The sequence below is a fragment of the Lissotriton helveticus genome, chromosome 6 (genome assembly GCF_964261635.1).
Source record: "Lissotriton helveticus chromosome 6, aLisHel1.1, whole genome shotgun sequence".
In the NCBI taxonomy this organism is placed as follows: Eukaryota; Metazoa; Chordata; class Amphibia; order Caudata; family Salamandridae; genus Lissotriton; species Lissotriton helveticus.
Genome location: NC_136067.1, coordinates 1,467,221,692 through 1,467,237,846, shown reverse-complemented (window position 1 = coordinate 1,467,237,846; position 16,155 = coordinate 1,467,221,692). Strand labels below are relative to the sequence as shown.

The 16,155-nt window shown below is 42.4% G+C and overlaps 1 protein-coding gene across 2 annotated transcripts in view; it reads left to right on the top strand.

Moving 5' to 3' along the window:
• The window catches only part of FEZ2 (fasciculation and elongation protein zeta 2), a 473,881-nt gene extending 458,548 nt beyond the window's left edge, over window positions 1–15,333 (top strand). For both annotated transcript variants that reach the window (XM_078649276.1, XM_078649275.1), the window contains one exon: window positions 6,201–15,333. In XM_078649276.1, the coding sequence (XP_078505402.1) occupies window positions 6,201–6,217 (17 nt within the window). In that variant the 3' untranslated portion in view covers window positions 6,218–15,333. The remainder of the gene's footprint in view (window positions 1–6,200) is intronic.
• The last annotated feature ends 822 nt before the right edge of the window (window positions 15,334–16,155 follow it).

The window sequence follows — 16,155 nt, the reverse complement described above, 5'->3', positions numbered from 1 at the left end:
TCAGAACGCATACGCTGGTGGATCAGTCAGCGATACCCAGGCTGCACGCATAACATTATTACTGTTCCAATTCTGTTCTACCTCGGTGTGCTTATACCTCTACTTTCCCATATAGCTAAAAACAGCACTTCAGTCAACAAACATAATAGAACTTTCAGCTCACAAACTTTCTTTCCCAATTTTTCGATGGTTGGTAATCAAAACAGGCAAAATGCCCTCACTACTGTAGGAAAAACGCAAACTAGCCAATCGGTCGTATGTCTGGATGGTTGCTATACTACAGCGAGACAACTGCATACCTGAACACAACATATTCTTTAAATCTAATGGCCACTCGGTTTGGCTTGATGCCAACCTTGGCTGAACAAACAATCTGGAAATATAGTGGTCCCAGAACATGCAGCTTATGTGGTGCAGCAGTGCAAGACATTATTTATTTGATCTATTTATGTATCTTTTAAAAATCTACTCTGGTTTTAATATTGAAAAAAGCTTATAATGGGGAAATTCGCTCTTGCAGATCAGCCATAATCAAGAATCTTGACCCAATAGACGCTCAGCTCAGTTGTAAAATTATCAAATGTTTGACATTTTATGAAAAAGCAATAAGGTCTGAGGAACAACACAGCTCCCTGTGATGATCATTGTCTGCATAATATCTCCTGATGGCCACTTAGCTAAAATGTACTTGGAGTATCATGAATCATTGACTGGTATTTTTAAATGTGTTTACATTGGTACTTTGCAGTTATCACAAATGCAATCTTATTGCTTCGATTTTAATGACACTGAAGCACTTTAGAATGAGCAAGGATTTGTGTGACCACTGCAAATGACACAGTAAAACCAACTGACACAGTAAAGAATTGATTTATTTGATACATTGGATTCCTTCAGTTTTACAATGAAAAGGCCCTGCAGTTTTTCCTTCAGAGTTGTGTCACTGGTGCCAGCAGTTTTGTATCACCAGGTGAGACATCTGAATTTAACATGACAATTTGCTAAACCAGGCGTAGTCCCCATAGTCTCTGCATCCAGCAGTAAAACATTTTTGGACAGCTTTCATGATCTGGGGATGCTTCTCAGACAGCCTCTGTCATGCCCAGACTTAGTATTAGAATTAGCAAATGCCTTGCATCACCCATTATTAACTACTTGCTGTGGCGGTTTGCTAAGGGCACCTCTACTGCTTCTAATGTATCACTGCATACTATATTTTTGGGGGTTGAACAGTGTGAGGGCTGACAAAAATAGCAAACCTCAACAGGCACCAAGGAAACAGAAATTGGACTGCAAATTGGCGTTTGGATCCTAAACATGCACGACTAATAACTTGATACCAGTCACAACCCCAAAAACGAAATAGGGTGTGTCTTGAACAGGAAGGGGTGTTAAGTTTTATAGCAATACATAAAATTGTTCAGCAATTCTTCAACTGCCAGAGCTATGCAGTCTCCAAGCTATCCAGTTTTTGTACCTCTCTCCAAAGGGCAATGTTTCAGTGGAGCCTGATTGTTGGTTTCAAAAGCAAAGTGATGTCTTCCATCCTGGTTGTGCAAAGCCAAGCACATAAACATGGTTTATTTCAAGTTTAAACATTCAAGTCTGGAAAGCAGATCAGGATATAATGAGATAGATCCCAGTATATGAACGATTAGCTCCATTTCTCTATTGAATCATGGTGGAATTTAATTTCTTTTTGTCTGTTACCCAATTTACGTCTGCGTAGGCCTCTTTTTTTATTCCCTATACCTCAAGCTAAAGGGCATAGGAACTGCACATCATCTGCATTCCTACATTGTCCTGCAGAGGGTTTACACTGAAGCAAGTAGGTGTGTTTAGTTCTGCTCCATATAGAGGTGCCTACATCTAGATAAATACCGTGGTGCATACAAGAAGGCGGCACACTGCCTCCTCCCCCATCAGCTCAAACCTGTCTATGCTTCAGTGGGGTACAAGCAGGTATTATGCTCGCCTCCTTTGAGTTAGCGCTTCTGGTACCAGTTCTCAGGGCTTCTTTCTAGAGGCACAGTTTTGTTTTACTAAAGCCAAAACCCTTTGTATCCACTCCCACAAAGCTCTGTAATTTGATCCTCGTTTTGTGGAAGCAGTGACTGACATACTAATGCTGAACTGTGAGCAACACTTCTTATACCTGAAATTGTGGCAACTGCCTCTTTCATGATCTTCGCGGGCTTACACTTCATGATTAGCCTCTGCACATATCTTAGAGGAGAAACATTGAAAATATTTCAATTTATAAAAAGTCCTGGACCCAGAAAAATGATAAACTATGGAAAAGGGGCTTAGTGATGTGTGTGGAATGTTTATGGGGTGCTGGAATGTGAGCCCGGAATGTTACAGGGTTTGAAGTTCATGGAAGGCGGTTGGGAGGAGCCGGGGAGACTGGGGCGGGGTTGTTGCTCTGTATTTTGAAGAACTTGCCTTCACTTACCAGCTTGCTGAATTTCTTCCCATCGCAAACCTGTCAAATATGCCAAAAGACATCCCACTTTCCTGGCTTTAAACCAATTAAAGGAAGATCTGAATTGAAAATGATTGTGTGGTGCAGTAATCTTGGCTGGGCAAAGCTCCTGAATCTTTAGGTAAAGAACCAGAAGTGGCCAATTGCCTCTGGCACAGATCAGGGATGTCGGGGTGTAGGAAAATACAAATAAACTTACCTCATCACCGCGTCTCTGCTCCATCATCTCTCCGCGTCCGGCTCGAATGGAAGTGGGAAGCAAATAGGTCCCCAAAAACAACTCATGACGCTGCTGCCAGCAGCATCGTAATTGGTCTGAGCGACGTGGTTCGCTGCTCAGATGGGGGCTATGAGCCTGTGCATGCCTGTCACCCAGCCTGTAATACAGCCTAGTGGAGAACATGCTAAGTGCGCATAACTGCCCAAGAAAAAGCTGGCCAAACCACAATGCACACTTACAGAGTGCCCACCACTCCGCCCACTGCTTTGAGCAGAGCAGCCCAGCTGGCTCTGCAAAACTGCCTCAGCAGGGAAAAATAAAATGATCAATTTATTTTTTTACACTGCTGGAAAGCAGTTGGACGACGCTCCTCAGCCTTAGCGGAGAATCCGCCACTGGCTAGTGGCACATGCTATAAAGGACTAGGGGAGATCCTGGATTGCTGATGGTTCTTAAGCATTTGCCATCTGATGTAGGGTGAGATTCCCAGCTTTATCTTTTCCATCTTTCTGCAGCAGATCACATGATGAGTTAGAATGTTCCCTCACAGGCCCCCATGCTTCTGAGAATAATCAAAATTGCTCCCTCTTCCCTCCCTACGTTGACTCTACCGCTCCGTCCTCAGTAATCAGATGCTGTTAGACAAAGGCATGTTAATGCTCTGTTAGCAAAGGAATTAACTCATCATTGAACACGATAAATACTAACCAACAATATACAACAATAACTAATATCCGCTGATTTAACCGCTAACTTTGGGTTGCAGTAGTGCAACAACCGGTCATAAAGCTCTAAAAAGCCTCATCAAGGAGTGTAAGTGCTATATAAATGCAATTAAAATAAAATAAAGTACCACAGCAGTTAACGGCTTATGTTCGAGGAATGCAATGCATGTCCCCCCCCACCCCAGGCTTTAATTGGGCCGGGTCTGTCCGGGTTTTAGACCCAGTAGTAATTAAAAACGGACTTTGAAACAGGTCCCTTTCGGGGCCTGTTGATTCATGTCCTTATTTTCAGTGGCGTCCGCCATATACGAAAAGTGGTGGGGGTGCGCAGGAGAGGGAGTGCTGGGGAGGAGTTTAGTAATACAAAACAAAACCTGAAGACTTACCTTAAACTGCCGCCGGCCTCCAGCATCGTGCCTCGTTGCGTTCTTCTTCCTGGTCCCAGCAGACACTGGGACATGCTCACAGACTCCCTGTATAATCCCCACATAGCTCTCATTCTATGAGAGCGGCGCGTAGATTGGCCTGAGCAGGCTCATAAGACGCTTTCTCAGGAACAGGGAGTCTGTGCTGTTTCTCCAACATGGTTGCTGAATACAGCTGGGTTAGAGACACCTAAGTGCGCATGTGTGTTTGGCCGGCCGGAGATGGCCGGCCAAACACACATGCACACTTAGGGAGTGCACTCCACTCCTACTCCCCCCTCCCATGGCCCAGCCCCGCCCTTTCCCTCCCTACACTTGCTGGCTGAGCCAGCTGCTGCAAAAATAAAATAATGAAATATTGTTTTATTTGTTAGGTGCTGGCTCTGAGCCAGTGGGGCGACCCTCCTCCGCCATTGCTTATTTTACTGTCAAAAATAGTCAAAAAGACTGCAAAAAACAAAAAGCAATCCATGTCATTCCTATTGATATTTCACATGCTCAGTGCTTAATCTGTAATACAGTAACTGCCGGGCCCACAGTTAGAATTAAAAGCCTACGGCTGGTGCTGTGAATACTGTCAATGGATTCAAAAGGTTTTCAGGATCCCTGCTCTTGGCACCTCTGCCCAGCTCATAGAGCAATGGTCATGATGTTGCAGTTGTTGGGGTATGGTGGTACGCTATGTGAAGTTTAGTGTACAGGTTTAAGCCACACCCTTAATTATATAGACCGCACCCCTTATAATGACCCGCCACGTTTTTCATTTCACTTAAAGCCCTGTCAATCCCTATTTTATATTCCGTTTTGACATGATCCATTTTTGTCATAGTATACTACTATATTTTTGTTGCCTATGTTTTTTACAGCTAGCTTGGTTGAGTCTATGTAGAACATACATGTACGTCAAGTGATGAGTAAAGCAGTAGCTGGCAGCAGCAGACCTCCGCACACAACGCTATTGCACAACATGTAAAACAAATTGTAAACATGCCTTTTGGTCAGCTCATTTCTGTGTTAATCCTAGTAGTACGTATGTCCGTGAATGTGAGCGCGCCTTATGTGACGTCACGTGTTCTGGTCCCCTTCACTGTAAAAGCCCCGCTTTCTGTGCACCGCTCACCGTTTTGAAGTTCACACTCGAATATTAATGGTCTTGTCCCAAAAGTGAAGGGATTTGTTTCTTCCTGTTCCGTTTGGACGGAAGCTGGTGTTAAGAGGGAAACGGAATGACCCGAGCCTTCCCGATCCCAGATTGTTGTGACCTTTCGCTTTATTGATGACATCTCAACGAGCACAAATGAAGTTGGTGTCACGTGATACAAGGCTGGGAGAACGACTAAATGGAGTTTCTATAATTGGCCAATTGAAACTCGATCTAAACCGAGCAGCAATTATCAAGTGAACTTTTGAAACGGTGCGCAGTGCGGGATTAGCATTCCCGAATTTAGTGTAGTCTTTTATTTTTATCGCTTTTGAAATGACTTCCATAGTTCTTAGAAAATCGAATTTCTTAAGATGTTGGCTATCAAAAATATGAATGTATTCCATTATATTCTCAGTTTTTTGCCATTTTGTGCCCAAATGTAAATCAACACATTTTAGAATTTGATGGAAAGGCGCCCTCTATAACTTGCCTGAAACTGTGCAGAATAAATTTAAGTCCCACTCAGAATTTTGGCAGAAGATTCAGCAGTATCAGAGAAAGAAATCAGCAGCCAAAGGAAAATAAAAAGCTTAGTTGTAAAACTGCTGTTCCTTCCTCTTGCCTCATCTGAATGTTATACAAAGTAATTGATCGGCTCTGATAGCTGTGTGCAAAATTCCCGATGGCTGCTGCTCTCTAAAACACTCCTCACATTTTTCATTTGTGGCCTTTGTGGAAATTCCTGCAGAAAATGGTTCATACTGGACCCAGCTACTGGCTTGTGTGGTTTTTCAACATCTACTGAACCGCTCTGGACAAAATTCCATTTGATTCCAATACACTATTGGAACTGATTATCAGTTTCTGATAGTGTCTTAGTTTTAATTAGGTATTCGTATTTATCCAGCAGACTTCCTTTATTTTTTTTTCTGCTTGAAATATGTAGTCGAAAGCCCAAAGAGCACATGCCAAGACTCGATCCAGTACAGCCTATCTGTAACTGGTCAACTGGAATTCGCGCAAGGGATTCTCCCATTTGTTGCCGTCTCTAGCCTGCTAAGAGTAGTCTGCGTTGCCTTGATGCCATTTAGCTTTTAGGCTTTAAATGAACACTCGTAGCTTTTGCATAAGAAAGTTGTCCCATTTATAAATTGTACGAACTAGTGTACTGACGTTAATCATTTTGATTTTTGTTTTTCAGTTTTGTGTCCTACATAATATGGATGGATTTGTGCGAAGAGCGTCAACGCTTCACGCTTTCAGACGAGAAAACATTTGTTCCTTCTGGTGGCCAGACTCATTGCCACTTTGAACATCATGAGAATCACCCCTTTGGCTCTGTGGCCAGAGCGGTGTGTGCTTTGGTTCCCATCTATGTCTGAGATGTGATTCTTCTTTTCCGCATGTTGAAGGAGCTCCTTCATTGCCCCCTGTCCTTCAGTGGTCGTCTGTGCTAAGATTGCTATTGTAAAGTCCTTGAGCGTAGAACAAAATGGAAGGATTGTACAGTTTTAACCACAAGTATTGTTTCAGCTGGAAAATAATCTATTTTTACAGTTACTAAATGTTTACCCCCTTCCTTTCCCTGGAAGGGTAAAGGAAACACATTTAAAGAATGTAAATAAGAAACCTATGGTTTTAAGTAGCATGCAGTTGAGCTGCCAGATTTTGTATTTATTCTTTCTGTTAATATTTTAAAGGTATCTAACACTACACTGCACTGAAGAAGTTCATTCAAAGAACACAAAAGTATTTTCCTGACATAAAGCAAAAACTCGAAAAATATGTTTACTGTGAAAATATTGTAGATCTTGTTCTGCTGCTTATTACGGTTGCCGTTAAGGTTTACGCTGTGATAGGAGACAAATTAGCATCATTCTTTGATATTCTGTCTCGCAGATTAAACGCCTGGAAGAGTTCTATCACAGAATAAATGCATGTTGTAGACTCACTTAACACATGCGTTCCATTAACCATAAGAAAGGTGGAATTGTATCAAGTGGCCAGATTACAAATATTTGCCTCAAAAATTGCATTGTTAGACTTAAGAAAGTACATTTGACCTCTTCATTAACTCTAATTTGTAAACCATTTTCTTCCAAAGCTAACTCATTGGGTTTTCCTGATCTGGAAAGAAATGCAACATAAAGCAACATAAAGCTACCTTTGATATAGTAAATCAAAATAATATATGTCTTGAGAAGTAAAAACTGCTTTTTAATTATTCCAAGTATAGCCAATGTTTTAGTTTTCATGTGAGAAATCGCTTTTATAAAAAAAACAATTCGGAGATTAAGTAATATTTTGGTTAAATAGATGGATTTTTTTTTGCTCTCTGTGCATTTTTTACTTTTGTGGGAGAGGAGCCAAACCACAAATCTTAGTATGGAAAATGTTTAAGCTGCGAAGTCTGAATATACAGTTAAAGGCCTCTCAGTTCAATGGTTGAAGAATGTCCCCCTCAATCACAGGATACCAGTACATTGTTTGGTCTATTTTAATATGTTCCTCTCCATGACCTGTTCTGTGCAATCGTTGTTCGTTTGCTCATCCTCTAGTAGAGTTCAGTTCTTTCTCTACGACAGCCTTCTCTTATAAATACAACCACAAAGTGAACTTTAACCCCACTACCCCCAAGAGATTTAGATTAACAAACAAAAAGTGTGCTTGCCTTGGATCACATCATCATCATTAGGAAGCCCTCGCCTTGTTATTTTCTGAATGATGAATGGCTCAGAAAATACAGTGGCTGATCTCTACAGCTCGACAGCAGTCCGTCCCAGCGTTCATTCCTCAATGCAAGTATAACATATCAGCCTAAAGTATTCTCTGTGATTGATACCAGATGACTGTTCGGGAACAGATTTCAGTTGTCCGTACAAATTGCCGCACTCTGTACCAAAAATCCTGTTATTAATAATGTTGACCCCTGCTTGAATTTGCACCACGTTCTGTGGCTTTGATGCTCCTTTTACCCCACGAGGGTGTAACGTTCTATTGTAGATTTTATATGCCATGGTCAGAGCACTCTTGAAGAAGCCCAACTTAAATCCAGAAATATGGAGCAACTACCGTCCAGTATCTCTGCTCCCCCTGGTCAGTAAGATTCTGGAAAAACACGTAAACACCTCCCTCTCAAACTACCTTGAAGCCCATAACATTTTAGACACCTCCCAGACAGGGTTTCGTCCCAAACACGGCACAGAGATAGCCCTGGTAACAGTGACTGAGGAATCAAGGAAAGTCCTCTACTTGGGGGTCACAGTGGCACTCATCCTATTGGATCTGAGAGCCGCATTTGACACAGTACATCATGGCACTTTACTAGACAGACTCAAGGAGGTGGGAGTGACAGGAAATGCTTTTTCCTGGCTCAAGTCCTTCCTAACGGACAGAACATTCCAAGTGTTTGAAGGCAATCATACCTCAAGGAAGATCCCACTCAACTGTGGGGTGCCTCAGGGGTCCTCACTGAGCCCCACCCTATTCAACGTGTACGTGAGACCCCTTGCCGATCTAGTCACCCCATTTGGAGCCCAGATAGTAACATACGCCGACGACACCCAACTGGTGGTAGCCCTCAACCATCCTGATGGCAGCACAATTGACTTGGTAAGAGTGTCTGACTAAGGTGGCTATCTGGATGGACCAGTCACCTGAAGCTTAACTGAGATAAGACTGAAGTCCTGATCCTCGGTAATACAGCCAGTAGCCCCAATGACTTAAGATGGCCAGCATGCCTCGGACCAATCCCCGAACCCAAGGAAAGAATAAAGAGCCTTGGAATCTGGCTGGATAAGTCACTTAAACTAGACCATCAAGCGGTACAAGTGGCAGCCACTTGCTTTGGCATCCTAAGGCAACTTAGGAAAATACTACCACATCTCCCAGATAACGCATGCAGAACGATGGTGCAACCCCTTATACTCCCCCGGTTGGACTACTGCAATGCACTTTACCTGGGCACCCCTAACGCCGTAATACAAAAACTCCATGTGGTACAGAACTGCGCAGCCAGACTACTATACAACATCCCCAGAAAACAATCAGCCAAGCCAGCACTGAGAACACTGCACTGGCTCCCCATTTCAGAGCGTGTTAGGTTTAAATCACTTTGCATTGCACACAAGACCTTTTGGGACACAGGCCCAAAAATTAATTCCACCCTTGTCTCCTTCCACCGCCCCGGCGCAATCTGAGATCTGCCAAACTGTTCCTAGCCAAAGTTCCAAAGATTAGGAGGGTAAGAACGGGGGTACGTATGTTTTCGTACAACGCACTTCCCCTACAACTTAGATCCACATCACAGCACCACTCTTTCAGGAAACAATTAAAAACATGGCTTTTCCAGAAGCTGCAGTAAAACAGGAACATGTGGTGCCGTCGCAACCAGCTCTGGGATGCCTATGGGTAGCCATGCGCTATACCAAGAATCGATTTGATAATAATAATATATTTCATCTAACCGGGATCCTCCACCAGGAGGCGAAGGAGAAAGAGTGACATTTTTCTGGCTCCCATGAGAAGAGACTCATGTACTCCTCTTCTGGACTCGATAATGCTCCTTCTTATCCAGATCCACAGGTAACCTTAAAAGACCGCCTGTATTGGATAGCTTCTGCCCTACACACCATACATTTTAAAAACCCTTGTTTAAAACCCCTAATTATATGCTATTCTCTGGAGAAAAGCTTGAATACGTTTTCCTTGATCAAAATGAAGTGAGTGCCTTTATCTGGAACACCTCCCCCGCAGATCTTGGTAAGTAGACCGACATTTGGACTGTATTTAAATAATGTATGTTTGCCACCTACAGGGTCAGACTCGCCTTTCAGGCAGTGCCTGGTGGGCTGGTCTGGCAGATCAGGGTGTGGGCCGTTCATTGGGGGTGTTTTAAGCATGTTTTATGGTCTAGAGAACCTGCTTTTACTGTTATTTCCCTGATATTAAAACCGACATCAAGGGGCAGAAAGCTCAAATCCATGTAGTGTCCCCTACATTGCAAAAAACTTCTAAGCAAGTCTTTAAAATTTAAAAACCTCCCCAATTTGCAAACATGGGTCACGTTTTTAGCTAACTGATTTACTAAGAGAGACTCTTTTATGTTGGCGCTCGGGGCTATTTTTGTCCCAGTCCGACCCTGGCCACCTGGCATTGTTGAACAGTAAGGAGTACGATTCAGTGTACTGCATTACCGAGGCCCATGCAACCAGGATGTGTTAGGGTCCCACAGAGAGATTATTAACCCACACTTTTCAAGGCACTGGGCTGCTTACATTTAACAGCAATTTAATTCTTCCAGTTTAATCCCACTAGATACCAAATTTCCTTTCATTCGAAAAGTCCGAATAGTTTAGATTTCAGCAATGTGTGTGTGTGTGTGTGTGTGTGTATATATATATATACACACACACACACACACATAGATCTGAACTATTGTTTTTCCTCTCTGCTTTTGCTGAACTCTAAGGTTTAAGAAATATAAAGACTACGGAAAGAGCAGATGCTCCTTGTATCACTAGAAGCTACACACTTGTCAGGTGGTGGAAAAGAAAAATAATTTAACTTTGATATATATTCAAAGATATTTACTAAGCTCACAATATAGACAGAACGCAAAGATGGTTGGTATCTCCTGTTAAAAGCAAATCTAGAGCTGTAATGTGATTTTATATCAAGGTTTCTCTTATATAAATAACTTTCGGCTGGTGGTCATACCAAACCAAGATACTGTAGAGACGCAGAGACCTCTAGAAACCACAAATTGTTTTAGAGCACACATACATTTACATTCTAGGCGCCAGTGACAATTGGCTACAATGCCAACACATCTGCAATTCCCTGCAGTGCCCTGTGAATAATGCAACTATGTTAAACCCTTTTTAGTCGAAGTTGTAATGCACAGTTGTAATGGAAATGGAATTTCACATCACCACACGTTTACGGCCGCCAACTACAGCAAGAACACCCTGCTAAGTCCCGCAGTACGAACCATGGCCCGAATTGTTCACAGTTTGGTGAACTTCAATGCAGCCAGAGTTGTATTTTTCAGTCAGAAAGGTGATTCTCCAGAATATGGTACTTGCTAACTCGAATCCCAAGATAAAGTCAATACTTGGAGGATTTCCCTCATACGAAGGGTATATTTTGCCTGATGACTGTATTTCAGATCGTGATTCTTGATCACTCGAGCAGGTAAAGACCATGAACTGAGAAAAAGCTAGTCAAGTAATCTGGTAAATTTGCTTCGTTTTATTGAGTTATGCACTGTGAACAATTATTGAAAAATATATTCATCTTTTTTTTTTAAACCCTGAAAACATTTTTCTTCTCATCTCCTGCAGCTTTAAAATGCGCGCCATCTGTATAATGCTTTAAGAGGATATTACCTCGCAGCAGCCACGCCTCGCCTTCCGACGCATAGTAAGATGTCCGAACACCCCACCAATAGGAAGGGTAATTTTTAACGTGTTCATTAGCTCTGAATCGAGGCAAAATAATCGTAGGCAGGGCGCTCAATGTCGTCGCAAGTCCGAAACCCGGAAAGCCAGTCAGTCAGTGCAACTCCACCTATAATCATTTATTTGAAAGTTATTTTTTCAGTCATTCTCATTATTCTTACTTCGGTAATTATGAATATCTAATATAAACCAGCATTTGTCAACCAATTGTGCTGGCTCTGTTTACGTGCATCGAGTAGTCTTTCTTTGATGATTTTTAATACAAGGCTGCCACCTTCTGGCTATTTTAGGAATTAAAACACGGCAGAAAATAGGTTGCACAATAGAGTGCGGCTTTCTGGAATGCTGAGATAGCCCACGCGAATGAGATCTCTCTGTTAATCCTTAGGCAAAAAAGGTCGATCTGAAATAAACCTTTGTGAGGTAATGTAGTAGTACTTGCGTTGTTTCCGTTCTAGTTAGTGCACACATATAATGCAAAACAATTTCGTTACGAGCGGCAGTTTAAAACACAACTACCAGGTATCAGTGACAACACCGGGTCATATCTGTGGAATTGGCAGCAGTGTTCCTGGGGTCTTTATTTCCAGATATCTCCCTTTGTTCCATGAGTGTCAAAACCAGTTATTATATATCCCCTGGTGCATTGCCAGGGTCAGTCCCATTACAAACCGTTACATACAGATTTCAACAGTGAGGGAATAACATAGCTAAACATTCTAGGATCTTGTCTATGTAAATAAGTTTTGGGGGGACATGTAGTCGTGAAAAAAGCCACCCCTCCTTAAAGCAAGGTCAAACTGTAAGGCCCAGACAACAGGTGGCACCAAGTGAACGAAAGTGGCTGAAATTGTAGCTTTGGAGTACTCCCGCACCAAAATTATATTTTGCCTCGAGCACAGATTTTATTTTACTTCCAATATACCTTACCTGCATGCAGCCAATGTGTATATTCAGCCGAACTCCCGTGGCAATTCCCTTTCCCCCCTATAATATATATATACTACGTCACCCTAGAGTACATTAGCTGCCTATAAAACAAAGCTTGGGGATGTCTGAAATCTACTGCACTTGGGCTACTTTTGCCTCTACAGCCTTCCTTGCTCGTCTGAACAAACCTACAGTCAATGCCCCCTGTAAAGACGGCCGTTTTCTGGCAAAAAGAACTACATCCGAACCCAGACAGTGGTTGGTGCTCACTACGTCATCCCTTCATTTTTGCGACAGACAAGTTCAGATGCAGCATAGAATATAATAAACAGCTACAAGATTAAACTGAGCATGGATTTGCAAAGACTTTTTTTCATGAGAGCTAAAACGCCGAAACTTTGCAAGTTTATCTCAGTCTTGCAACAATTCAGTCTTTTTTAAAAGCAACATTTTAGTGTTACTCTTGCTGAACCTCGTACTAGTGTGAATGTGCTATGTCATTTATATACAGTGTAAACTAGTGCATGCTAGCAACGAGTTGTACAATTCTTGTGCTGTGCTATGGCAACCTGTTGTAGGAGGGAAACTGTTTTGAGTCTTTATCCCAGATTTGCTTGTCGGTCATTTGCAGACAGGAGGCTGAACAGTGGACAGTAAGTAGTCTGCAGGCATGGTGCTTAAACCAGTGTTTCATTTTTGGGAGGCAACAATAAAACTGTCTGTAATATGTTTGGTTGCAAACACTGTATTTTTTTTTATCAAATAATGAAAATGTACGAAAAACCATTGCTTGTAAATTTCGGCCTATAGAAAGTTAATTAACAACAAAAGTTCTCATAAGAGTTTTTTCCCCTCCTTTGCCGCTTGTATACAAATGCTTCTTGGTGCAATGGTTATATTGTAATGCGGTTTGAGCTAAGAGTAAGTTAACACTATTATAGCAATATAAGCATATGCAAAGCCTAAATTAACTGCTGTTGAGACGCAAGCTTTTGAGTTGTTTTAATCCACTCGTCTTTCTAATTCTATTTAATAAAAATTACTGCTATGTTTTGGAACTGTTTGTGTTCTGAGATTTACAGTTGCAGAACTTTAATCAAATTCCTTGGTTGCTTTCGTTGATATCACAGCTTTTTTAATTCGACGTAGCACCGGTGCACCCTGGGAACTGCACAGTTTGTATGTATTATGACCTAAGAGTTGTACTCTTTTACCTGTGCACTGAAGTGTCACAATTGAGATCATGTGACATCCTGGACTCCGGAAGCTCTGGGACACCTGCCTATCACGCGAGTGGTGGGGCCCTACGTTACTTAATTTGGGATCTTGCCCTTTTCTTCCATCAGGAACTTCAATTTTTCCTAGAGCAGGTGTGTCCATCGTAGGTTGAAGAAGAATGATGATGTTCACCTAAGATTAATTTCCATACACTAAATCTTAATTGAGCTCGTTTACATATTCAGACAGGGTGCTGCTTGAACAGGGGGTACCTCAGGGCTCGGCCCTGAGTCCCACCCTGTTCAATCTGTACATGGCCCCCCTGGCAGAGGTGGTGCAATCGTTCGGCGTGGAGCTTGTCTCTTACGCCGACGATACGCAACTTTTTATATCTCTGACCCAAGCCCCGTCCATGGAAGCTGATAACTTTAATGCCTGCATGACTAAGCTGGCCACTTGGATGACAGAGCATTGCTTAAAACTGAACGGTACAAAAACGGAGGTCCTCATCATTGGAGGCAATGAGGCCAAATGGACAGCTGAATGGTGGCCCAGTTGCTTGGGTCCTCTGCCTCCTCCTAACCGAGAGGCTAAGAATCTAGGCGTCTGGGTTGACAACAAGCTGTCCTTTGACAGCCATATAAAGAGAACTGTAGGCAAATGCTTTGGGGTGATGAAAACGCTCAATCGCACCCTTGACCTGTTACCTCTTAACTCCAGACGTACCATGGTGCAGGCATTAATAACTTCCCGCATTGATTACGGGAATGTACTGCTCCTGGGTACATCGGAGAAAAACATCAAGAAACTACAGGTTCTACAAAATTCGGCAGCACGCCTGGTGTTAAGGCTTCCCCGCAGAGCCCCCTCACGACCCTCTCTGGCAGCCCTCCATTGGCTACCTATTAGTAAGAGGATTGTTTTTAAAGCTATGCTATGGTGCCATAGGATAATCCATCACAGAGCACCGGCCTATATGTTGGATCTGGCATCCTTGTATGAACCCAATAGACCACTCAGATCCAAAGGAATGGGTCTGCTCAGAACTGCCTGCCCTAAAAAAGCTAGAATGGGAGGTAGATCATTCCGCACTTTAGCGGCTAGGCACTGGAACCTCCTGCCTCTGGATATCAGGCTAGAGATTAATGAGTCCTCTTTTAGAAAGAAGTTGAAAACTTGCCTCTTTACTTTGTGATTGTGCTCTCTCTGTCCTTCTAATATGCTCGCTCCACAGCGCGGGGACACGCCGGGAGGCGTCACCATGCGCTTTACAAACTCCTTTAAATAAATTAAATTAAATTATTCACTTATTGTTATGAATATGTCTGCGATGGATCCAACTCTCCTGGAATTACAGTGGACACCTCCGATATAGCAGTCGAATGCTTTAGCTGCCCGTTTATCTATAAAAATAACATTCACCTGCACATGTTCTCCCAGAAAGGCACAGCACCACCAAGTAATATGATGTCTTTTCGGAGGATGATGGAAAGTCCCAGCTTGAGCTTAACGTGCATATATTAGATACCGAAGAGCAACCTCTGGGCATGTGTACATAAAGCAATTGTTTAATGCTAATTTTTAATGTGTCCTTGTATAATCTGCCTTTCTTATTTATTACTACAATTTGTGTTTCTATTTTGTAACTGGTATTAAAACCATGGACCTAATTTACTTTCATACTGAACCCTCTGACGAAACCAAAATAAATGTTGATTTAACACACTCTTGCTTCCCGTTGCTATTATTGCTGGCAAATAAGAGTTTGTTTAGTAAATTTCCTGAAGTGATGTGTGATGGTGAGTGTAATGCGCATCTCCCTCCATTTGGGTTGAGAGTTGTGAAAGGCGGCACCCAACCTGTATCCAGTCTTAAAAAATATGTCACGTGTGGGAAAATTGTGTCTGCAGCCCTTGAGAGTCCAGAAAGTGTGGTGATAGAAACCCTAGTGTGCAACCCGGAGGTAGCAGCAGATTACATTAAAAAATGGGAAGTTGTGAGGGAGTGCTCCAGTGGCAAAATGCTATTTTGCCTGTAGCGCTGAAAATCCTTGCACCCTTTCGATGTATGTGGTGCCATGGTTGGGGAGGATGACAACCAAGACTCGAGCAGGCCCGAAATGATCATAACTCATACACGTCTCTGGATCGTGGGGAAAAGAAAACCAATGAAATACTCCGTATTGTGATAATGTTCTTGAGCTAGTAAGTTCCCAGGCACTGTTTGAACTGCTGTCTCTTTAGGCTGGACTTTTTGATGCATATCTTCTTGTAATATTCAAGTGAAGCTGCAAGATGTCAGAGGAAATCCAGACATAATACAGGTGTAGTACAGAACCCCACATTTTACACTGATGTTTATCTCTGCTGTTCCTCCTGTATTTATAGTTAAATATAGTTTGATTGTGTGAAACCCAATACAACAATGTGGTGTTCATTATTTGGTTACATGCTCCCTCCCCCCTCTTCCATCACTTTGTGGTTTCTTTGAACTGTCTCAACCAACACACTTTTCTATGTACATCACATCTTGAATAAAAATGTACTT